At 45.6% G+C, this 26434-nt stretch overlaps 1 protein-coding gene across 3 annotated transcripts in view; it reads right to left on the reverse strand.

Moving 5' to 3' along the window:
• Positions 1-11471, reverse strand: part of LOC126530011 (uncharacterized) — a 51051-nt gene extending 39580 nt beyond the window's left edge. The window contains exons 1-4 of one of the 3 annotated variants that reach the window (XM_055070182.2): positions 11409-11471; positions 10416-10451; positions 5458-5754; positions 4525-4854 (exon numbers count right to left, since the gene is read on the reverse strand). In XM_055070182.2, the coding sequence (XP_054926157.2) occupies positions 4525-4854; positions 5458-5754; positions 10416-10427 (639 nt within the window). In that variant the 5' untranslated portion in view covers positions 10428-10451; positions 11409-11471. Of the gene's footprint in view, positions 1-4524; positions 4855-5457; positions 5755-10415; positions 11026-11053; positions 11388-11408 lie in introns of those variants that run through there. The other 2 variants (XM_072288164.1, XM_055070183.2) reach the window with 2 other exon arrangements.
• Between the last annotated feature and the right edge of the window lie 14963 nt (positions 11472-26434).

Consider the following 26434-nt stretch of genomic DNA (forward strand, 5'->3'; position numbering starts at 1 on the left):
TCAGTACAAATAAATAAATGTCCTCGTTAATAAATGGCACGCCTCATACCCAGGACATTCTGATCATCACGTCACACAAAGAGAATGGAGGGATGGATTGTTAGGAAGGAAGGTTAAGCGATTCATCTACAGGGTTTATTGTTTATAGAACAACAGAGTGGAATTTCAACAAACGGAGATCGCTTAAATGGAACTGCCTCTTAAACACAACACCATCCTCACGGTTGGTTGGTTTTGTATTCAGCTTTGTCGCTCAAAATGGAACCGATAAACGGAACCAATTTCCCTGGTCCCTTGAGGTTCTGTTTGAAGAGAGTCGACTGTACTTGGGGTATGACGGATGCTATAGTGGAAGGCTACACGATTCTGACCAACCAAGCAGGAGCACAGCTAGAGGTGGTCCGGGTGAACGAACACCCCCCAAAATTTTTATTACTATGTCTTAAAAATAACATGAAAGCTTTGAGGCCTATAAGTAACTAAAAATGTTTGTTTACTGCAATTTTTTTGTACCTGTACAAGTGGGGCCTGACACCCGCCCAGGAAAATGTTTGGCTATGCGACTGTACCTAGGGTTCATTAAGATGTATGCGATGCTTGAATGCCAGGCAAGTGATTTCGCATTTCACCCTTCTGAATGCGCGGCTACAGAAGTCGGGAATCGAGCCTGCAACCTTCTGCTAGACTCTTAGCTTGTAAGTGACTGTAGTTATCTTGCACACAGTGTTGCATAATGCAATATCACAGGTTTTGGTTAGATGTACAGCACAAGATGAAAAGACCTAGCAATGAATACGGCATGTGCCGAGTGGAACTTGCCGTTAAATATCCAATTACAAAGCACACCACATTCTAAATTTGCACACCTGCAATTTATATTTCAGTTACCACCAAAGATGCTCGATCTGTACCATGCGCAAGCTATGCACTATGGCGCGCTAGGACACGCCGTTGCACTAAGATTCTCACAAGTATCCCGCTGCCTCTTTCGTCAAGCACACTGCCTGCTGATGCTCAGCAATTTTAAGCGAGAAACTAATATACTATAAGAATGCAGTAACTATGGCAATAGAAGGTAATGTTTCACAGTCACAACTCATTTACTCAGTGCAGTTTAAGCCAATTTATAACAATCCACGTATAGCTACTGGCTGCACTGAACAAAGTTGTATTATGGCGCAAACGTGCATAACAGTTTTTTTACTGCCGATGTCAAGGCGCATCTGTTCACATTCAGTGACGAGCCCTGAACGAAATCGGAGGCTTGGAGTGCTCTGCCAATACACTCGTGAAATGAGCTGTGCAATTGTAAGGGCACGACAGCAGGACGCAAAGTCATGAACTCGTTGACATGACTGTGCATGTATGGCAGTTCGCTGTGGCCACAGTCAAAGTGCATGACCATAGGTGCTTTTCTTTTTTTTTTTTTTTTCGTTTGTTTTGCAGTCCTTCAGCATTGGGTGGAAAAGGTGTTTGCATTGGCTTTCGCTCACCTGGTGGTAACACCCGTCCTTGCTGGCCATGAGAGCTGGACAATGGTTATAATGAAGCAAAGGTTATAACAAAATAATTTCAGGATGTTATTCCCCCGTGAGCTGCTTGACTTCTTACCAGCTGCCCTGTCTTTGCTTTTCACATACTTTGATGCTGAAAGAGAGACACTATAAGCTGTCCACACAAAAATCAATCGTCTGTATCATTTGATTCACTATAAGAGAGTCTGACTGCGTGTGTAAATGAGTTCCGACTGTGTAAACATCTAACGATTAGCTATTCTTCTATTCCATACAGCAGTTGATCAAGAACCTGGCTTGAAAAAGAAAAGCCACAGTCATGTTTGGGTGCTCAGGATTAGAAGAAAGCATTCTGTAACAACTATGTTATATAATCTTTTTTTTTTTTTAACAGGAACAAACCAACTGCAACAACAGTATATTAATGGTCATCTATCCAGAGTGGCAAGTTTGTCTTTTGCCATTTCAATGCAACCACGTTCTAGGCTAAAGCCAGCTAAGAAAAAACTTCCATACAAGATAAATGTCTAGCACTCTGCCTTGCACACAATGAAATCATAAAAAAACAGTAAAACGAAAAGAAAATGCTCAAGTACTCTAGCCAAACAAGGACAGTAAACATAAAACGAGCGTATTATAAGCCAGCCATGTGTCTTCAACCGCACAAAATACTAATTCTGGAACAATGATATGTATGCATGGCACAATACATGGTGCGGTTGACAAAAATGACTGCCGCAAGGGGAACAAAAAAAAGTGGTAAATGAGGATGGGCCTCAGGATGGCAACAGCAATTTCAGTGCTTACCCTACAAAATGTATCGCACACTATAACCTTCAAATGATCACGAACCAACTGGCATGAGCACTGCATAAAATAATACTGCCAATGGCTGCCATTTACAGACAGTTTACCTCAGCCCTGTGCATTGATGAAGTTGTTAGTTAGATAGAAAAGAGATACACTGCTCCAGATGTCCAGCAATATGCAGTCGGCCACAAAAGTTTACAGGGCGTTGGTTCTACGAGAAATGTGAACTTCTCCTAAAGCATGGCCGTTCTAATCCCATTGATCGGTGGATCACTATGTCAGTTGCAAGAGCTAACAGCAGACTGAAACATTGATTTTGGGACTGTGTGCCCAGGCCTTACAGTAATTCAGCTATTTCGCAAATCCTGCAAATATTTTTCTTCCCGTCGCTTGTTGCGTGATCCTTACCTTTCGTTTTTTAAGTTTCTTTGTTAACCTCTGAGTTTCTGCCCTATGTGTTAGTATCGGCAGAATGCAATGATTGAACACTTATCTCTTCAAGGATGGCGGTAAGCTGCCAGGCATGACTGGGCAATGCCTATTGTACGTGCTCCAACCAATTTTTTTAATATAATGTAGGGTCTGATAAAAATTCACTAGGTCAGATGTTGTTAAGAAATTACTGCAATTGATGATTAAGTGACACTGTTAATGAAAACAGTTTCTTACAAAAATGAATAAACGTAACTCGGACACTACTGTTGATGAGAGCTGCAAGTTTGGTGGTTTAGCCGGCACGGTTAGTATGTGGATTTTGCCTTAACTTCCTTCTTGTGGCCTCATACGGTTTTGCAACTTTGCAAATTGGCCATTTTCTTCACAATATTACGTTACAGATGTAACAACTAGCTCTGATTATGCACAGGCACTTATTGCAGTGTTGCGTTTACAAAACTATGAGGACTTCGAAATTTACAAAGGAAGTGTGATAAATCAGATAAATCCATGTATCAACTATAATTTACACAGCAGCTAAACAATTCCAGCATTCGTGTGCCCTCCAGTAGTTTCTGTAGAAACTCTACAAATTAAGAAATGTTTGAAGCACTTACAATTTTCTTGGTCCCTACGCTGGACGAAGGCAGTCGGAAAAATGATGCCCAGATATAGAGTTAACACCTACATTTGGTCAGTGAGCGAAATGATTTCTTCATAAAAAGCACCGACTAAACAATGGTATTGAATTTTAAAAGAAAAATCTGTCACCAGAATGCCGAAGACTAGACCCCTTAAGGGGGAGGTGGGTCCTAGACCAAACATTTTTTATATCTTTATTGTTCGAGGTATAGTGCTGAACACTTTGACATATATGCGATGCTATGTGCTTATTTCGAATATAAGGTCCATTTTCATTTACCTCGTTCGGTTAAAACTGTATGCAAGCTTCCTTTAAATATCTTTTGCAAAGATTTGCAAAATATGTGTTCCTTAGATATCGCTAAATAGGGTATCAATGGCTTCTGCACAATTCAAGGAATGCAATAAGACCAACCTTATTTCTCTGCCCTACCAAGAACACGAGTTGCGAGGTATTGAACTTGAGGCTTGAAAAAGTGTTTTTCTGGTAACTAACACTGAAGGCTTGAAAACCTTGTTCTAAGTATGGCAGAGCAATAAGGTTGGTCTTAGTGCATTCCTTGAATCATACAGAAGCCACTCATACTTTATTCCGCAATACCCAACGAACACATATTTTGCAATTCCTTGTGGAATATAATTAAAGGAAGCTTGCATAAAGTTTGAACCAAACGAGATAAACGAAAATAGACCTTGTCTTCGAAATAAGCACATAACATTACATACATGCACAACTTTTCAGTGCTATACTTCGAAGAATAAAGATTTTAAAAACTATTGGTCTAAGACCCACGTCAGCCCTTAAAGAAAGAGGAACTTTACTAGTGACCTGCAAAACTGCAGCCAAAAGGGTTTTGATTCATGGGGAATGTGACACCTCAGGAGCAGGTGCCATCCCGAGGCCTCACCTTAGATGCCGATGATGCAACATTAGTCAGAATGCAATACAAGAACAATAAAAAACAACGAAATGAGGCCTATAGCATCACTACTCAAACACGTTGAGTGGGGCGAATTTGCCCGCTGTGAACGAAAAGAGGCCATCAAAGGCCGAGGGATCGCTGTGCTGACTCCACCCATAGAGTTCCTCCTGCCAAGAGCGCGGAGAGCGGCTGCCACTTGCCTTGTCGTCCTCGTCGCCGCTCTCGTCACTGTGCTCGTTGTCGCGTGTGCAGTGCTTGCAGCGTGGACCGTCCCGCTTGGGGTCGTAGCTGAGCCCACAGCGCTGGCAGATGAGCTGCGGCTTGTTGCCCGATGCCAGCTTGCTGGCGAGTCTGCTGGCGAGCCTGCCCTTGGGGTGGTCCGGACTGCTCTCGACTTCGTCCTCGAGATCAGCCTTGACCTGGATCCTTCTGCCGCTTCCCACTTTACCCAGCGGCATGTCGGAGTCAGAATCAGAGTCCATAACATCATCCAATGGAAGTCCGCCTGATGCATCGTCATCATCGTCTTTCTAGAAAGCAAATACGATGGTTTCTTTTACACATTGTAAGCAGACGATAGATATATAATAGTAGGGACTTGTAGTAATTATCTCTACTGATTGATTGTTTGATTCATGGGGGTTTAACATCACAAAGCAACATCATAGTTATGAGGGATGCTGTAGTGAAGGGCTCCGGATGATCTTGACCACCTGGGTTTCTCCAACTTGCACCTGAAGCTACTGGCACACCAGCGTTTCAGGATATCACCTAATCTAAATCTGGCCGAGAATCTATCCTGTGGTCGTACCCCATAGTCTGTTTTAGCTGGATCCACTAAAAGGGTAATTTGCTGCAGGAAAAATTATAGGCAGACCAAACCAGGTGAGAAGAGTGGTCTGTTACATCTGAAATAATGTTGTATGTGGAACCGTTGTAACAGGCGTGCGTGGACTGTACAACTCAATTATAAATAATATAGTAAAGGTGAAATTTGGCTGCAGTTGTCCTTCAATTGAGGACAGTTTACACGCATGACAACTGAAACAAAAACTTGTGGTCGCAAGAATAAAAAAGAAAAGAAAGGAAGGAAGGAATGTGCTTCAAGTGCACAACTGTGGGACCACACTCACGGCAGCATCCAGCTTGCAGGGCCAGCGCTGGTGCACCTTGAGACCTCGCTCGGTGGAGAATGTCCGTAAACAGCGGTCACACTCGGGACCGCCAGTGCCATTCTTCTGGGGAGTGGCGGCAGCAACCGGCAACGCGGGCGAAGATTTCTTAGCACTGCCCTCTGTTGCCAACTTCTTCTTGCCCGATCCAGGCGGCCTTCCCCGGCCTCGTTTAACAGGAGTCGCTGCCTTTGCAGGAGTGGTGCTCACAGCTTTGGCCTTTGCAGCAGCAATGGCCTTGGGGGGCCGGCCCTTCCGCTAGAGAATGAACAGCCAATGAGTGCCCAAATATCCCATCACTGCTTCCCGCACGGACAAATAACCAAGTTACTGGAGCCTTGGTAGCACTCCAGAACAGACACAGAGTGAAAGAATCCTTTCCACTGAATACAACATGTCTAAACTGTCCCTTTCCAAGGAGCTGCACTAAATTTTCAGTCCATTAGCAAAAAAAAAAAAAAATGTCACTAGCTGAGAAGATGAAGGTAAAAGTTTCCCTTCTTGAATTTTGCAATGAAAACTTCAGTGCCATTACTTCAATGTGAGGACGGATTTCCAAATATTTTTTAACACTTATGCCGAGTTGGCACTGAAAAGCTTCCTAAAAAGCAATTAGGTTCCTTTAGAATGCAGTGTGATCCATGTTTATAACTAAATAATTAACCACACCTGAAAGGTGCGATAACCTGGTATGCAAGCTGCAAGTTTACATACTAGAACGTGGTGTCATTGCCCATTTTCTGTTTATTGAGTGCTTCCTGGCTTTTAGAGCTGCTTTCACATTCAGGGTTTTAGGTATTGTAGAAGGCATCATCATCATCAGCAAAAGGCACTCACGCTGGACTTTCTTCCAGGGGTGGGGGGGTGGAGCAACCCAAGGTAACTTTTCTATGCAAATGAGGGGGGGCGGTACTTTTACTAGTACAAATATCAATAATGCCCACCATTGACCATAAAGATGCGTAAACCCGCAAAAGAGAATTGAAATAATGTGTATCTCACAGGCGTACCTGTGAGGTGCACCTTTCCTTAGAATTAGAAATATCTAATTTTTGCAAAAAGTTCCCAGGACTGACTCTTATTAAGGAAGTTCCGTTAACAAGCACATGCATGTCATAGCTTTGACCTGCACTTCACACTCCTGCTGGATGTATGCTGCTCATTCCAAGAAATGCCATCTGCCCTACAGGAAGCACACACATTTGTTTTCTCCAGCGTACCATGCTGTTTCATGATCGCACTTTGTGACCCACACCAGGAGTCGGTGGGAGGTATGGAGAAAGCACACTACGCCCCCTTCCGACCACCTATGCAATACTGCAACATGCATTTTTACCAGACTTGTCAGAAGGTGCCCACTTGTCAGAAGGTGCCCATCTTTCCTTAACAGGAACGCCCTCTCACCAAAATAAAAAGGCATCTCCAGGGAAAGATTACATGCCTGTCCTGTGAGTGATACTGTCACCCAGTGGACCACGTGAGACAAGATGTCAGCCTGCTCGTAACTATTACGGAGTTGACTCCCCTCTACAAGTGTTTACTGCTTATCTTACAGCTCTTAGTAATAAATGCTGGAGCCTACGCGGCTGTGTTGTCTTATTTGTTTGAGCCCACTGAAGCTATGATTTACCTCAATTGGAGACACGACAGGAAGCAAATGAGTGCAGCTAGAACTGGAGTGTGCCTTCAACCCTCGCCACATGCCGAGCGTAAACCATAGCCCTTCAGCATGAACCATTCTAAGCTGGTGAAACGCACTCTTTCGTTCGCCACCATGAAGAATGCGCTTGTCTCAACAGTGCTGAGCATGTGCGTTCACCACTTGCTTGTCCTGCCTTTCGTGCAATTCCCTTCAAAGATTATGTCGTGGGTGCCTCCTCTCTTCTTGCTACACAGCCCAAATCCAAAGGCAGTTTCGCAAGCTGTTGTGTTCCCCAAAAATCCGCGAGTGGTTCACATTGTTGCTGAGAATGGCAACCGAAGAGAGGACATGTGATTTGATGTTTTGGTAGCTCAGAGAATAATAGTGTTCATGCTTTTATTTAAATCTGCAGCTGCTTATGTGAAGTGCACAAGGGTAATATTTTGCAGGCACAATCATTACTACGTAACCTATTCTTCACTGGCACAAATAAGTCTAAACAAGACAAAAAGAAAAGTAAAAGCAAGTTTCAGGCTGTTGAGTGTTCACTAGAACATTCACGCAATGAGCAGTTTTCTTCTAGGGATAGTATAACCACAGCATTAGCTAATGCACTACTATAAGCTGGTGCAACTATCGACTTAGAAAATAGGTACTTGAAGCATTGCGTTTGCAAAACACCTGGAAGTTGTGACACCTGCGCCTTGTGAAACACGTGTGCATTTCTGCATGTGCCAATACAGAGCAAGAAAGTTGTACTTACTCTCATTAGTACAAAAAGGCTCTGCCACTAAGCTATCTGGTGAAGATGCATGGTAAAGCTCAGGACATGACATAAGATATATATCTCCAGGAGAGGATTCAGACAACACTCTTTCATGCTGCCCAGACTAGTGATCGCAATATCACCATGCATCACATTTCACAGCATCAAATTTTTCATGAGCGCATTTCCCAGAGACGCGAGCAACGCAAGTGATGAGCATTCAATTTGGCTGCAAGAAGCCCAGTGGACCCACTATCATGCTTCACTCAGCTGACTCGGTAGCAGAAAAAGGGCAGCGCTCTGCCCACCATGGTTCTAGCTTCCGCTGCTGTCTGGAACAATGTATGTGTCCACTGGCAGTTATACCACATGACTGTGTACAATTTGCATGAAAAAGACTCCAAAACAGTGCACATTTCCCATAGAAAAGCATCGCCGCCTCTCGCAGACCTATGATCAGAGTCATCTTGTGGGGTCATTTAGAACCACAGAACATTATCGGCACCTCCTGCAAGGCATGCCTGTGTACACCTAAAGAGTATCTTACACCAGGGTTGAAACACAGCAAAGCTACTGTAGATCATTTTTTTTTAAATGAACACAACAGAACATATCTTTACATGTTTGTATCAGGTGACTGTGCCAAGTCATACGGGCATACACACACACACAACCTACGTTGTTGCTTCGGTTACCTGCGTCGAGGTTGTTCAAATGTTTCTTTGACACTGGTAACAAGCACTAACAGTCATAACAAAGAATTTCAGTATAAGCATGTCTCCTTTAATCTAATGTCACAATTAAAACACAGCTTAGTTCTATGACTGATATTGTAAGCAGTAGCATAGTAAAAGCAATCCCGAAGGGAAAGCAAAGAGTGATTTCAGAGTAATGGGAAGTGCAAATAAAAATAATGGCCACCACAAGTGCTACTGTGGTGTCCTGTCTTCAGTGTTTTGTTTGTGTTACACTGGCTTCCTCAGGCATCAATCAACTTGCCCGAGAACAAGTTAATGTAAATATATCTATCAATATTTGCAAACAACGCGGCTACACTACGGTGAAGTAGAACACATCAAATAAATTGTACCACATTTAATACATCGTAAAAAGCTGGAGTGGAAAAAAAGTGATTGAGCGCCATTGGACCAGAACCTTGATGCTGCTGTTAACAGGCGAAGCTGCTTCCCGACCAAGCTATGCATAAGGTCATCACAGCAATAAGGTAAACATAGAGATGCACCAAAGGTGGGGGCAGCTATCACTATACTCCAGCTATCATTATCCTCTTAACAGATTTTTTCCAGCACCTCTGCCTCATAAAGAAGGACAAACACATACCCCCCCCCCCTTTTTTTTTTGAAGTAGTATGCTGAATAATATCAAACACAGAAATATGACTGCAGTACTGAAAAAAATGTAATTAAATAAAAGCAATTATAAAATGTCTGCCACTATCTACCCTTTGAAAAAAAAGATGGAGCCCTGCTTCCTATGGATGCAACAAGTGCGGCAGAAAGTGGCAAAATATTTATGACAAGTTAAGCTCATCATAAGTGGAAAAGTAACGAATGCTCATGACAATCTCAGGTTGTCAAGATCCCTGAAGGGGTTAACAGAGGCACTGAAGTTTCTGCTCCTTTAGCCCTTTTTTGTTCCTGTGGCTGACTGTGACTGTTTGTTAAAGTCCTTTTACGTTATGATTAGCTTCAATGATCACCATGCAGAAGCTGTCTACACTGTTGCGATGTTATGCACATCATCCAACTCTGGGAAACCAAAAGCGAACCAGCTTGTGAAAAGAAAAATGTCACAACCTCAGGGTGTGCCGTGGAAGTCTATTTTATGCTCTATGGTTAACGACTGCATTTAGATTTTTTTCTAAGCAAAAGACCAAAATCTGAAACCGAAACACTTGCTTCTGTCACACACGTTTTCCCAAACTATTACATTCACTAAGTAAGCTGCTATATACTTAGTTGTGTGCAATCACTGTGACAGTACAGCATATTAAGGATTTTAGACAAGCTATTAAAAAGAGAGAAGGAGAGGGGGGGGGGGGGGGATTGAAAGCTACCTAATTGTGGAACGCTTGTCTAATGTAGAGTGGTGATTCATCACACTAACTGAACAATGAAGTCAAGAGCCACGTAGGCCAAGCAACCGTGTTGCACATTAAGAGAAGCAGTGCAGGTGCGAACTACATTGAGAGTTGCGAAACTCGGAAGACGGTCGCCTCCTTTATTCTTCACGCGGTCTTACCGACTATAGCATCAAGAAAAGCAGCCCACAATGGAGATATACAGTGACGCATTTGACATTAAAATGTTTCAAGCTTTTTCTTTTTTCCTTTCCCTCCAGAGAGTTAGAATTCCACGACACACGCGTGCCAACCTCGCCGCTCAGGCACATGTGAAAATAGTGAAAATGCGACAAAAAAGACGAAATGTGCAGAAAAGAAAGTACAAAAATTAATTAACGAAAAGTAACGAACAAAAGTGGCTGCGTTACCTTTTTATCCATGGCTAATAAAAAAGTGGCTCGGTTCTACAAAGAAAACAAAAGAAAGTAAAGCGTGTAAGCAAGACATAACTCAAGATTTATAAGGAATAAACAGCAACGGTACGCAATAATAAGTGTCCGAAAGAAAGCAATCGAGCAATGTAATAACAAAGCGATACAGAGGGGGCAAACACCGCGTTAAGACGGCACTGTACAAGCTGCAGCTCGTTAGAAAAAGTATCGCCCGAAGCATTTATAGGAAAAAAGTTAAGACAAGGTTCCCTGAAATCAATTGCGGACATCCAGAATCGGCGCCAATTCTGATTAGAATACAGGTCGAGCGTTAATAAGCATTGGCTAACGCGTCGCCGAAACCGCCTAGAGGGGGAAAATTTGTTTCCTAAACTGGCGCGACCCGGGCTTGCAAACTTTGGCGAGATACGCGAGCCGGCGCAAATACAGCTACAGCAATCGGACCGAAATGCACGGTTTTTTCACCGAAATCGAATTTCAAGAGCGGCAAATCACAACCGAACAAGCTCTCAACGATGATAAAAAAACACTCGTCCGCCATCACCGAACTGTGGCTGCCGGGATAGGCATTCCACCATATCACCAAAGCCGTAGGGAGAAGCAGCGATGTTTACCGGTCGCTTTTGACGGGGCTTCCACGGCTTCGTCAGTGCAAAACAACGAGGCGCCGCTCGCGTAGCTTTGGACTCGAGTTTTACAGTCGTCGACAAATACGAATAGATCGCGCGCACACGACGCAAAGTGCTAAATTAAAGCATCTCTCCCGCGCCCGCCTAACCGTGTTTCCTGGGAAGCTTCGAAGACAACGGACAATGCGCCCTATGACCTAGCCCCGCTAACGCGAACGAGAGCGTGCAAAGCCTAAAAACTTGACCCGCTGCTCGCGGCAAACCAACGATCGTTATCCGACGAATGTCGCGAAATTACGGCGCTAATGTGAAATTTCGAAACAGTGGCGTCCAAACTTACCCTATATACGAGTCCTAACGCGATAATGACACAACAAATAAAACAAGGAATAATAAAAAAAAGTTAACTTTATAGCATGACCTCCAGCGCCGCCACGCACCTAGTCGAGGCCCCCTTCGGCAAAACAAATTTCCTTTTCTTACTTCTTATTTTACAATTTTATTCCTGAAAAAATATAAGTTTCTAATTTAACTCAGTCAGAATTATTTCTGAAGCCAAATTATTTACAAACGTGCTTTTGAGTTGCACATCAATGCCACCATAGCCTCGTTTTGCTTGCTGGGTTGTAAGCAACCATGGCGACCACCTGGCTTCCGAGAGGAAAGTGCCTGCGTTGCTTTCGCGTCCGTGCCAATTTTCTGGGTGTTTCTGTCGCCGTGCGACTGTTTGGACCGCAGCGTACAAATCACAAAATTGTCCGATGGTTTTAAGAATAAGTTGAGCGAACAACTTAGGACTCCTGATGTGCCTATCAGTCGTTAGCGAACACCGCAGTTAAATGTGTCGCGAAATGTTCGTTAGCTTGGTCGCTTTCTCAAGACAATCAGAAAATTCTTCCTTCTTAATTTTTGGCCTCGAAATTATCGCCGCAATTCTTCTAATAGTCGGATTCATTCACTTGAAACTTAAGCTGATGGTGACGCTGCCAGAGACGAGCGATGCGTTTGAAAATAGAAGATTAATCGGAATATCAGTTCGATCTGGATTCGCGTCCGCCTCCATCCCGCAGCAGTAACATTTTATTCGTTTCTGTATGAGCTTCAGTACGGTAGGGCAGGCAGCGTACTAAACGGCGGTATGGTGCAAACCTCGTCACGAAAACTGGATTTCGGGTCACTGTTGCCGTGGTCTATCGGCAGCGGATGGTTGCGAGTGGGTCTTACTTTTGCACCAGTGCCGTGTCAAATGACAGACATCTGAAGTGTACATCGAAACACTTACGCCCTGACAGCCTCTTAATTTGAAAGAAATTTGCGTGGAAAGCTGACCCAGACTAGAATAAAGCGGATAACCGGCGCAGGTTAGTGTCTGCTGCCGTCCCCTGCTCGGTTTGTTTTCCTGTAGAAGGAAGCTCGCTGCAGGGAAGTGACATTGCGAGGAAAGCTGACAGCACTCGACGCACGCAACAGTCGGTCACGCTTGGACGCGTTGCCTCGTGCCTCGTAAGCGGCTAGTGGTCGCCCGCAAGGACCGCTGCGCTCGTGTGATTCAGACGGGCCGTTGTTCGCTTCGGCGTGGGCCACCTTTGAGCGCATCAGTACTGTTTGGTGGTGGCGTAGAACGCTAGGCATGCGCTTGGCTACTTGCGCGATGAAATGATTCGCTGCAGTGGTCGCCGATTGTGACAGCTTAAATATTTTATTCGGTTTATTTTACCGCGGCTCAAGAAGCAATCCGCGTCACTTCCAGCAGCTTAGCATTACACTCTACGTCACCTTTCTTTTTACCCTATACTTTTTTAGTTGACGCGCACACGGCTTTCGTTCGATACTCGCTTGCACCTCGCGTTAATTCAGGTGTGTTTACGGTGGCGTTAGCGGCATTTGTTTAGCTTTCTTGTCAGCATCATTAGGTCAGTCCCCAAGCGCTTGCCCAAGGAGTGCGCGCGCACATTACAGCATTCAAGGAAGAGAAACCGCGGCATGGCCGCGATCTAGTGGCAGCGCGGCTTCCGAGATAGCGCGCGCTGTCACAGATCATATCGCCAGCACGACCTCCTTACTGAACTCCACCAGACCTCCACACATGTCCCTTGCCCGGCACGCCTGGTCTAGTGGTCTAGTTCAACAGTTTTGCCGCTAGGGACAGAACGTACGGACAGAGTGGCGCTAGTTATAACCTTATCATGCGGAGCCAACAAACACACCAAGGAACACACGCGAAATTACTTGCACTTGCTAATTGAATTAAAGAAATGATAAATTAATGGCAATGAAAGTGGATTCGCACGCGTAATGCGAAGACGTGGGATCGTTCGCCACCTAGCTGCGGCCACTTGTTTTTTTCATCCACTTTCATTGCCGTTAATTTATCATTTCTTTAATTCAATTAGCAAGTACAAGTAATTTCCTCTGTGTTTTCATTGGTGTCTTTGTTTGTTGGCTTCTCCTGGTATGATTAATAAAAATCTGGCCCTTCGGTTAACACCCTTTCTGCTAGTTATAACCTGTTTGCTGTCGTCTGCTTGCGAGATCTGCTCCAAAGCTCGTGCTGCCATTCGGCAGGCACACGTAGCGCTTGTATTGGTGGTGGATGAATGAATTCACAAATATAAAACGCAAACAAAATTTGCGAATGGTTTGCGGTAGAATAGTGAAATCAGAGGAGGAGTACAGCGGTACAAGAAAGGTAAACAATGAGCACAAGTGGCAGCTGCAATGCTAGACGGCATACATTTCACTTTCCTAGCCTCTGTAAGCGATTGAAAAAAATGTTTTGGAAGATTCATAGGATAAACTAGCTTTTATGAGTTCATTACAGTTAGCTTAATGTCAAAGATGACATTAGGGTTTACTGCTGTGTTCCGTAATTAATGAAAGGCAGAGGGTCTGGTAAATTAAAGTATTCACAAATAATTCCTGCGCGCGACGTGTGCAAGAAACTGACCCAGTCTGTTTCAAGTAAAGGTGAGCATAGCCTTTTAAAAATGTTGTTTGATGCCTAGGAGAGCTGAAAGCTTGCAAAAGCGATGCCGGTGTTTTAAAACGTGCTACACTGCAGGCCATCACGGAACTCCTTTCAAATTGCAAAGCTAGCTTTTCTGCGTAGTACGGCGGCAGCATAACGGTGGTGCGATAGATACGTACGCAGTGAACTTGTATGCGTAATTAGCTTTCTGAACTCACAACCCATTTACGGTCATCAATTAAGAGTTAAAATGAGCGGTAATGGTTCTGTCGTCGAACGTTACGGTGGAAACTCAGTTTCTAAAAAAGCGCAGAACTAAAAAAGCGCAGAAGCGATCTTTACAATGTATACAATGAAACTGTTGTGAAATTTGTGAACTCCATAAACAATGTGACTCAATGCGCATGAACTGTGCGGTTTGCTACTGCGTGAAAAAGACAATAGGAGCTAGCGGCTATTTAACGCTGGTTTAGAGAGCAGCGGATTGTATGTACTGGCGTTTTTCAGGTCGGGCAGTCAACTTCTGGAGCCAAGCGACCAATCAAAGCCTGCCTTGTGACATCATTGTCACTGTGTTAGCAAAAACCAGCAAAACCATCAACTATGCAAGCAGCTCTTCACAACAGAACACTCGCCGTTCTAAATACAACGCCGCCCCCATCAACATTCTTATTCCAGCTCCGTATACGCGCCCACTGGCCGACGTGGCGACAGCGGCTGTCCCGGGAACTACAGGCGCTGCAGTCGCGTCTTTCGTCACGCGCCGCGCGTCGTCTGCTCCTGCTGCGATGCGTCGTTTGCACCAACTGGCCTGTACAGCATCACGTTCATTTGAAGCTTCAGGCATTTTTCTTTATCGTATTGCCCATACTGAGTTTCTGTAGTCGCTTGAGGGTTGTGTTTGGAGGCTTGCTCGGGACAAAGTTGCCTCTGCAACACATAACGCTCACAAGCTTTTCCAAGTACTGCACTACACTGTTCGTGGTGCACATATGATCTTGTATGTCGCTGTTCTACTTTGGCTTGATGTTATGCACACCGGGCCATGCTTAATTGTCAAGCCGTCTGCTTCTCTTAGGATGATTTCAATTATGATTTTGAAGGTAGTATAGCCGCTCGAAATAACATTTTGTGGATTTTGTTGCAGCTTTTCATGCAGCAAATTAGGTGTGATACTCTTCAACGACAATACTTTCCATAACTCAAAAGATTCAACCTAAGAGCTGGTTGCTGAATTCACGTAAAACGATTCCCATACCGCTGCTGCATAGCGTACATCTTCAATAAATTAAAGCTTTCAGAGTACAGAAGGCAAGATCACGGCCGCGAGCTTCTTCAACACAGTCGTGTATATTTCGAAGGCAAGCGCAACAACATTTCATGTACAATTGGTTTGCCACCTGCATGAAGTGCATCCCTGCAAGCTTCCGCCGAAGTGCCTTCCAACACTCGATCGAGCTGCTTCTGTTGGTGAACTTCGCTTTTGCATCACATTTATTGGGTTCAAGATGTGTTCGCGAAGACCGGGAATAACTATAAGTCGTGGAGTCGTGCCGTGAACAAGCGTCCATGTTTCCAGTGAGGAATCAATATGGATTTGTTCTCAAGAATTAAAATATAGATCGTTGTCCTCAACATGACGTTCACACACGTCGGACTTATCTGTGGGGCATTCTTTCTTTCGGTGCAGCATGTGTTCCCATATAAAAACTCTCTGCCGTCGTCGCGGTGCGAAAAAAAAAAAAATTGGAGGACGCTTAAGCTTCGCCTTCAAGAGTGGAACGGGATAGCGTTATCTCATCCCGTTCGCACCTGCTTCTAATAGGCGCCGGACCCGTTCATTAAAACTAGCGCTCATTTTCTGCATGCAGGACCTGGTGAGAGAAGACTTAAGGCACGACATGGCAAATTCCCTTTTTTACTACTTCGGAATGCTTGGACTGAAAGTTTAACAACGGCTCCGAAGATCTTGGGGAGTACAGCCAACAAACGTCATTTTGTTCGAAAAACAAGGAAATGTCCAGAAACTGAATTAATTACGAGTCGCTCAGGAAATTCCTTGGTAAACTTTAATCCTCCTACTGGAACTTCAGACCTGCACAGATATCCGACTTCTATGGGAGCCGCTTGCGCCCACTTTCGTTCAACCCTTGGCCGTTGGTGTCGCTTTTATAACCTGTTCTACCGGGTTTAATGTATGCGGACGATATTGTACTGTTCGCAGATAGCCAGGAAGATTTGCAAACTCTGGTTAATTACTGTGGAGACGAAGGAGACAGTTTAGGTTTCAGTTTTAGTGCAGCTAAGTCCGGTGGGATGTTTTTCAACGATACAACTGATCAGGAGCTTACAATACAAGGCCACGAAATACCCCGAGTGGCCGAATACAAGTATCTAGGGGTTTGGATAAACAAAGGGCAGATGTACACGGAAAAGCACGAACAGTCTCTAATAGCAAAAGGGCGAAGAGATGCCGGGATAATGAAACATAAGGCATTGTGGGGTTACAACAGGTATGAGGTACTGAGAGGCATTTGGAAGGGAGTAATGGTGCCGGGGCTTACTTTCGGGAATGCGGTCCTGTGTTTAAGGGCAGAGGTTCAGTCGAGACTAGAGGTAAATCAGAGAGCTGTGGGAAGGTTAGCACTAGGTGCCCACGGGAAAACCACAAACGAAGCAGTACAGGGAGATATGGGCTGGGCGTCATTCGAAGCACGGGAAGCTCAGAGTAAAATCCTATACGAAAAACGTCTGAGGAAATTGGATGATAACAGGTGGGCAGCTAAGGTGTTTAAATACCTATACAGAAAGAGCGTTGACTCACAATGGCGGAAAAGAACTAGAAAGCTAACCAGTAAGTATGCCAGACACGAGGACGAAAAAGAACAGAGCATTAAACGACAGGTTAAAAATGCGGAAGGTAAAAATTGGATAAATTCAATGGGAAAGAAGCATAGTGTAGAACTATATCGATACTGGAAACAGCAGATCAGGAAGGAAGCGTTTTATGATAACTCAAGAGGCAGTGCCCTACTCTTTGAAGCTAGATCAGGGTGTCTTAGAACGCGGAGCTATAAAAAGAAATTTAACGAAGAAGAAGACACATGTACTGTGTGTGGTAAATATGTAGAAACAATGGAACACCTCATACTAAAATGTGATGGTATCAACCCCGATGTCGATGCGGCCACAGTCACCCTTCCTGAGGCCCTAGGGTTCAGAGATAATGATAGTCATGTAAATAAAGGTGCGGTGGAAATTAGCAAAATGCGATTGGAGGATTGGTGGCTCAAAAGCAGAGAGGTGACATAAGGTTAAAAGGGTAGGAAGACGTATTTAAAGAAAATCGAGGAATTCAATAACACACAACACAGATAAAAATAAAAGGCAAAATAAAAATCTGAGCATGGTGGCAACTGCCATCGCCCCGTTTCAAAGGGGACGCTCCTACTTTCCATCTATCCATCCATCCGTCCGCCACTCTACGGTTGACTGGTGGTTGTGATGATTGATTGATTGATTGATTGATTGAAAACTTTATTATTCCACCGAACTGGGGTACCCGCCTCTTACCCTACACGCAGGTAGTGGGGGAGGACGAAGCAGTCCCCGCGCGTTGAGGATGGTGAGTCTTCACGGCCTCAACGGCCAGGCGGATTGCTCGGCGCTGGTTGTCTTCAGCCTCGCTCTAGAGCAAGGCTGTGTTGTGATGAAGTGCTTGCCTAGTTGATGATTTTTGCGAACACAGTGACAGTGACGTCACAAGGCTTTGGTCAGTCACTTGGTTGCAAAAGTTGACTGCCCGAACCTGAAAAAATGTCGGTGCGTGTAGTCCGCTACTCTCTAAAGTAGCGTTACATAGCCGCTCCTATACCTTTTTTAGTCAGTAGCAAACCGCACAGATCTTGCACATTATTATAACTCCCATTGTTTATAGAGTTATAGAGTACACAAGAGTTTCATTGTATATACGTTCTAAACTTCACTTCTGCGCCCTTTAGAGACTGGTAACCACTGTTACGTTCGACGGCAGAACAATTACCACTAATTTTAAGTCTTAGAAGTTGTCCGTGAATGCGTCGTGAGTTCAAAAAGAGAATAGCGCATTAATCTTCACTACATACGTATCTGTCGCACCACCGTTATGCTGCCGCCGTACCACGCAGAAAAGCTAGCTTTGCAGTTTGAAAAGTGTTCCGTGACACAAAGGCCTGCAGTGCAGTACGTTTTAAACCACTGGGATCGCTTTTAAAAGCTTTCTACTGATTTAGACATCCAACAACATTAAAAACAAGTAACGCTCACCTTTCCTTGAAACAGACTCGATCAATTTATTGCACATATCGGGCGCAGCACTTACTTTAACCAGATCATCTGCCTTTCACTACGGCACATTATATCCTGATGTCATCTACGACATTAGGCTATCTGTAATCAACTCAAAAAAGCTAGATTTTTCTATGAATCTTTTAAAACAATTTTCCCAGTCTTACGGAGGCTAGGAAAGGGAAATTTAGGCCGTCTAGCATTGCAGCTGCCGCCTATATGCTCGTTGTTATCTTTCTCGCCCCGCTCCTCCTCCTGTAATTTCACTATTCAAACGCAAAGCACTCGCAAATTTTTTCTTTTTATATTTGTGAATTTATTCATTTACAGCCAATACAAGCGCTTTGTGCCTGCCGAAATGGCAACGCGAGCACCGAAGCAGACGACAGCGTACAGGTTATAACTAGCGCCACTCTGCTCGTACGTTCTGTCCCTAGTGGCAAAAGGGGCGAACTAGACGAGGCGTGCTGGAGTAGGGAGATCTGTGCAGGTATGGAGTTCAGTAGGTCATGCAGACGACATAATCGCTGCGCGTCGTCGACCGACGCTTCGGCGCGTGCCGAAGCTTTCCGACGCGTGCCAGTGGTTGGGGCCATGGTGTTAGAATAGGTTAGGTGTGTGAACGGGCCGTCCCGCGGCGGAGAGCAAGTGGCGAGAGCGAGGAACGAATTTCCGCCGGCCGCCGAGAGATGGCGCGGGGCGGTATATGCTGTATGCTGCTGTATATGCTGTATATGCTACCGTAGGTATGCGGTAGCACATACGGTAACTCTAGGGGGCTGTAGAGTCACTATATCTGCTACCAAGAATTGCTACCAAAGGTAGCAGATCCTTTGGTAGCATATACAGTAACTCTAGGGGGCTGTAGGGGCGGCTGGACTTTAGGTGGCTGAGAGCCCACGTGTTGCCGTAAAGATACGTGTCAGTTCTTGTCTTCTGTCGTGCGCGTCGTTTTTCTCTCGTGCACGTGCACGGTGCCTTTCGCTGATATCCACGCTCCATCATTTTCTTCGTTTCTGGCGCATTCTGTGTTCGCGTGACGGAGAAGAAGTGTTTTGTGCCACGCTGCAATACGGGCTACAAATCCTGCAAGGAAAAGTTTTCGCTTTTTTCGGCGCCGAAAGACGACGAACGAAGGACCGAGCTCTACAAACAACCGATTACGTTTGCGAGAGACATTTTCAGCGCAGTTTTGTGACCCGGACGGCAGAGTACAATGGGCATGTGCTGCAAAGCGTCCCGCGACGCGCGTTGTTGGCAAAGGACGCGGTGCCGACGAAATTCCCCGACTGGCCTGCCTACCTTTCTAAGACTTCGAGAAGCAGAAAACGACCCGCCGAAAGGCAACCGCTAGGAGCGAAAAAAATGAGGACCGCCGAACCTTGTGTACACGTGTCAGAAGAAGCTAGCATGCGCTCCTCTCCGAATACCGCTGAGGCGTGCGACGTGACAGCGGTTGAAGAAGAATCCGATTGCAGCTCAGCAACAGCGGCGATCTCAGCATTCGCAAGCTTGTTCGAAAACCCTCCACTCTCGTGCCTACCGTCTAAATGCTGGGGTTTTCACCGGCTTGAAATGGACGAAGTCAAAAGTGTTGTCTTTCTTCAACTAAAACGCTCCAAGAGATCTGCCAGCCAGTTGCTGTCGTTTACCTCACGTACTGCATCAGCGGGCGACATGACTGCATCAGACATGAATGAAGCAACGTGCTCGTGGGGCGCCATCTGCCCTGCTGCTTCTCTGATGGCTGCCAAGGTCGTCGAAATTGATGACAAAATGGAGGTGAGAGTAGTGATGATGGGCAAAGTTTTTTCTTTGGAGGATATAAAGCTCTGTGAGATCTTTGGAAGACGTTAAAACTATTTTGGAGCATGTAGACAAAGTAAGGCATTGTACTGCAGGACCTAGCGTCAAAGAGTATCCTGAGGCTGAGCCGCAAAGTGCGTTTCTCGATTCTGATAATAAATGGCGCCGCAAGAAATGTCCACTAATCCTCAGTGCCGGTGAATCGGTTTGCCAGAAGTGCTTCAGCCTCTCAGACACATTCCGAATTCGCCAGAGTAGGCTAATGGAGAAGCAACGGAAGTTGAATTCCAGTGGTGCTTGTTTCTCCGCGAAAAACTTGCAGCGCTCAGGCGTGTTAACTATTCCCTCAAAAGATCAAAGAATCGCCCTTTGCAACCGGCTTAAGATGCTCACTGCCGAGCTTAAGCAAGCTCGTGAGCGCCTGAAGACAATTTCTGCAAAAGACACTGAAGCGAAGCTTTCCGAAGCTGAGCTACCAGGAATACAGCTGACGGCAGTGAAAGAGTGCTTGACAGCTGCCAAACTCGCAAATAAAAAGAGCCGGCGCTACACAGAAGACTGGCTTTTTCTGCGTCTGTTGCTGCACATTCGCAGCCCATGGGCGTGTTCCTTCCTCCGAAAAAATGATGTTCTACCGCTTCCTTGTGTCACAACAGTTCGTAAGTATTTAAGTTTGGTGAGGGTGAAATGCGGATTTGACACACGATTTTTTGCGGCATTTGAGAAAAAAAAATGGCCACCAAGGACGAGTTTCAGCGACACGGGATTTTAGTGTTCGACGAAATGCAGGTAAGGAGAGAGTGCATTCAAAGTCAATGACTTATTGTGGATTCAGCGATTTTGGTGACAGTGCGACGACCAGCGATGACCTCGCAGAGCCTGGACTGGTGTTCACATTTCGAGCATTCGGGGAGCATTACTTGCAGCCATTTGCTGTCTTTGCGAGCAAGGGTCCTACAAAAGGCACCAAACTTGCACAGCTCATACTAAAAGCGATTTTTCTCCTGGAGGAAGCTGGCGTGTTGGTCGATGGAATTGTGTGTGATGGAGCTGCTACTAATCGCTTAATGTGGAAAAAGTTTGGAGTGAGTGGGGCTCTTCGGCACACTAAACACTTCTTTACTCATCCTGTTGACAACAAGCGCAATGTTTTTGTTCTTTCCGATGTTCCTCACCTCCTGAAATGTGTGCGTAACCGCTTGCATCGACAAAAGATTTTGATTGTCAATGGTGAACGGGTGCACTGGGAGCACTTTGACAGATTGTTTGTAGAAGACTCGAAGCAACCCGGCCTGGCGCGTGTCTGTCCTAAATTAAGATTTTCCCATATTAATCCAACAAACAATGAAAAAATGCGTGTTAAGCTGGCGACCCAGTTGTTCAGCCGGAGTGTAGCAAAAGGTTTGGAGTTTTATTCGAGGAGAGGCACGCAAGGATTAGAAAGTGTGAAAGCTACGATGGAGTTTACCATGAAACTCAATGACCTCTTTGACCCCCTCAACCGAAACTGCCCGCGAGAGGGCATTACTGTAGAGAGCAAAGATCTACGAGTTTTAGCATCTTCACTGTATTGGCTAAAAAAGTGGGAGCAAGATGTATTATCTGAAAAAATTTCCCGTAAAGATTGCCTAACCGAGCAGACCGCAGAGGGACTGCGCGTGTCAATTTTATCAGCGCTGGAACTCCCTCGGTATTTTCTCAAGGAGTGTGGGTTCAGGTATGTCTTGTCGGGAAAGCTCAATCAGGACGTGCTTGAACGCTTCTTCGGAATTATCCGCCAAGCAAGTGGGCAAAATGACCACCCCTCTATGCCCACTTTCCTGCAATTGTATAACATGCTCTCAGTGTATAGTTTGCTCAAGCCGCCAAAGTTTGGCAATTGCGAAGTGCAAACCGCCGATAACACACATGCATTAACACTGACTGATATTAAGCTTGCGTTTAAGGTTGACAATGAAGAAAAGACACAACTTCAGCAACTAAAACAAAAACTGGATGGCTTAGTGGACGCGGAAGCTGAGTGTGCCCCGCAGGGGCGTCTGCGCAAGCAGGCGTTTGGTGCGTTGCGACACCACGTACCCGAGCACACGAGGGTTGGACCCTCCCGCGTGTAGCCGTGCGCGGCTTAGCCGTGTCCGGGGAAAGGGGGATCCTGGGGGTTGAGCCGATGCCGGGTGTTCGGACCGTTAAGGCCTGCCGACGGAGGCAACACACCTCTTTGGCCTCTGCTTCACGTAGACGGCACTTCCGGACTGAACCACCCGGGGGAAATCGGCAGTCGCCTTTTCCTGTCCACCTCTTCAACCTTTTTCTTTCCTATCTTCTTTCTTTTACTGTCCTATCATCTCTTCTTTTCCGTCACTTCCTAATTTTTCTAGGCGGCTAGGGTTAACCTTGTGTATGTGCCCTCCCTTGGGTATGTTATATTAGGTTATAGCAGCAATGCACGGCTGGCGTCTGTAGCCTTACGCGTTAAGTCCTGCAGCGTCCCCATGTTGGGCTCCGTGGTGGGTGGCCGCCATTGCTGCCGAAAACAAACTAACATACTATGGGAACACCCGCATTTCCCTGCCTACTTGATCGTCACCCTCAGAGGAGGGGGCGCACCGATGACTTAAGTACATATTTGACCCGCACAAAAGAGAACTACCCGAAATACCATGTTGTACATAGTGAGAACGCTGCAAAACAGGCCAGACTCATTTCACCATTCATAGTTTCAAAATCTTTGACCGAAGCCTTAGGGTCAGGTTATAAGGTGACGAAAATGGCAAGCGGAGATCTTCTTTTTTGAGATCCCACAGAAAAATCAATACGAAAAGCTAGGCAGTCTGGTGAACTTTGGTAACATACCAGTTTCTGTTACACCACACCGATCAATGAACAGCTCACGCGGAGTCGTGTCAGAGGCAGACCTTCAGGATCTGCCAGAAGCTGAACTCCTGGAAGGGTGGAAAAATCAAAATGTGACTGATGTAAAGCGCATTATCATTAGACGGGACAATAAGGAAATTCCAACCAAGCATCTTATCTTAAGATTTGCATCCAGCGTACTACTAGAAACCATCGAAACAGGATATGTCAGGTTAACCGTGCGACCATATATCCCCAACCCTAGACGGTGTTTCAAATGTCAGAGGTTTGGCCATGGCTCGCAGAGCTGACGTGGTCAAATAACTTGTGCAAAGTGTGGAGTCCAGGGCCACCCTTCCGACAATTGCAGTGGCACACCTCACTGTGTGAACTGCAGTGGAGAGCAATGAACGGCAATCTTGTGGGCATCATTAAGGAGTGTGCAATAGAAGTCGGTGGTAACTCCGTTAGACAGGATACCAGTAAGCTATCGCAGGAGACGAAAGATCTGATCAAGAAACGCCAATGTATGAAAGCCTCTAACCCTACAGCTAGAATAGAACTGGCAGAACTTTCCAAGTTAATCAACAAGCGTAAGACAGCTGACATAAGGAAGTATAATATGGATAGAACTGAACATGCTCTCAAGAACGGAGGAAGCCTAAAAGCAGTGAACAAGAAACTAGGAATTGGCAAGAATCAGATTTAAGAGACAAAGCCGGCAATATCATTACTAATATGGATGAGATAGTTCAAGTGGCTGAGGAGTTCTATAGAGATCTATACAGTACCAGTGGCACCCACGACGATAATGGAAGAGAGAATAGTCTAGAGGAATTCGAAATCCCACAGGTAACACCGAAAGAAGTAAAGAAAGCCTTGGGAGCTATGCAAAGGGGGAAGGCAGCTGGGGAGGATCAGGTAACAGCAGATTTGTTGTAGGATGGTGGGCAGATTGTTCTAGAGAAACTGGCCACCCTGTATACGCAATGCCTCATGACTTCGAGCGTACCGGAATCTTGGAAAAACGCTAACATAATCCTAATCCATAAGAAAGGGGACGCCAAAGACTTGAAAAATTATAGACCCATCAGTTTACTGTCCGTTGCCTCCAAAGTATTTACTAAGGTAATTGCAAATAGAATCAGGAACACCTTAGACTTCCGTCAACCAAAGGACCAGGCAGGATTCCGTAAAGGCTACTCAACAATAGACCATATTCACACTATCAATCAGGTGATAGAAAAATGTGCGGAATATAACCAACCTTTATATATAGCTTTCATTGATTACGAGAAAGCGTTTGATTCAGTCGAAACCTCAGCAGTCATGGAGGCATTGCGTAATCAGGGTGTAGACGAGCCGTATGTAAAAATACTGAAAGATATCTATAGCGGCTCCACAGCCACCGTTGTCCTCCATAAGGAAAGCAACAAATTCCCAATAAAGAAAGGCGTCACGCAGGGAGATACGATCTCTCCGATGCTATTCACAGCGTGTTTACAGGAGGTATTCAGAGACCTGGATTGGGAAGAATTGGGGATGAGAGTTGATCGAGAATACCTTAGTAACTTGCGATTCGCTGATGATATTGCCTTGCTTAGTAACTCAGGGGACCAACTGCAATGCATGCTCACTGACCTGGAGAGGCAAAGCCGAAGGGTGGGTCTAAAAATTAATCTGCAGAAAACTAAAGTAATGTTTAACAGTCTCGGAAGGGAACAGCAGTTTACAATAGGTAGTGAGGCACTGGAAGTGGTAAGGGAATACATCTACTTAGGACAGGTAGTGACTGCGGATCCGGATCATGAGACTGAAATAATCAGAAGAATAAGAATGGGCTGGGGTGCGTTTGGCAGGCATTCTCAGATCATGAACAGCAGGTTGCCATTATCTCTCAAGAGAAAAGTGCATAACAGCTGTGTCTTACCTGTACTCACGTATGGGGCAGAAACCTGGAGGCTTACGAAAAGGGTTCTACTTAAATTGAGGACGACGCAACGAGCTATGGAAAGAAGAATGATTGGTATAACGTTAAGGGATAAGAAAAGAGCAGATTGGGTGAGGGAACAAACGCGAGTTAATGATATCTTAGTTGAAATCAAGAAAAAGAAATGGGCATGGGCAGGACACGTAATGAGGAGGGAAGGTAACCGATGGTCATTAAGAGTTACGGAATGGATTCCAAGGGAAGGAAAGCGTAGCAGAGGGCGGCAGAAAGTTAGGTGGGCGGATGAGATTAAGAAGTTTGCAGGGACAACATGGCCACAATTAGTACATGACCGGGGTAGCTGGAGAAGTATGGGAAAGGCCTTTGCCCTGCAGTGGGCATAACCAGGCTGATGATGATGATTATGATGATGACCTCACTGTGTGAACTACTGCAGTGGAGACCATCCGGCCTACTCACGCTCCTGTCCGAACTGGAAAAAAGAAAAGGACATAATTACCCTCAAAGTCAAGGAAAATATTTCGTTTAAGGAAGCCCTAAGAGGTGCTCACATTTCCACAGCACACCTTATGATGATGCGGCGCGTCGGGGGGCAGCGTCGCAGCGGCCAATGCCAAGTACCCAGCCCGCGTGCAGCGAGCAGGTACCTTTGGCTCCTGCCCCCAGGGTGGAAGTAGGTAAGCCTACTCCATCCAACCAGCAACCAGGCCAGGCTACCCTTGGGTTGCCGGCCCCACAAGAGTTATCTGCGGCATCCTGCGCTACACGCAGCGATTCCGCAGGAGTGATAGCGGCCACGAAGGAAGGCGCAGCCGAGGCTGCCTCAACCTCCCCAGCCCCTTCCAGCGCTGGCAACAGCCGGCGCAGCCAAATCCCCCAGGGAGCCCCATCGACCTCCGGGCTGGTGGGCGCAGGGGTCTTGCCCTCCAATGCGGGACTCTCGCTGGCAACTTCCCGCTCGCAAGAGCATGTGTCCGGCGCCTCAGAAGAGGCAATGGACACAACATCTATCCCCACGGCGCACCAAGCGCCTAAGGAGCGGCGAGGCTTCCTCGAACGCTCCAAAAAAGGCAAAACCCCGGTTACAGGGCCTCGCAAGAGCTATTTAATCTAATTCAACATTTCTGTTTCCGTATACACAGCACCAATTTACATTAAATATGGATACACAAATCATACAATGGAATGTCAGAGGTCTTCTGAGAAACCTCGATGACGTACAAGAACTGATCCACCAACACAATCCAAAAGTGCTGTGTTTACAGGAAACACACCTAAAATCAAAACACACAAACTTTCTCCGACAGTATATAACCTTTCGTAAAGATCGCGATGATGGTGTCGCATCATCGGGCGGTGTTGCCATTGTCATCCATAAAAGTATTGCGTGTCAACATTTACAGCTACAAACGCCTCTTGAAGCAGTGGCGGTTAGAGCTGTTCTCCTAAACAAACTCATCAC

The sequence above is a fragment of the Dermacentor andersoni genome, chromosome 5 (genome assembly GCF_023375885.2).
Source record: "Dermacentor andersoni chromosome 5, qqDerAnde1_hic_scaffold, whole genome shotgun sequence".
Taxonomy (NCBI): Eukaryota; Metazoa; Arthropoda; class Arachnida; order Ixodida; family Ixodidae; genus Dermacentor; species Dermacentor andersoni.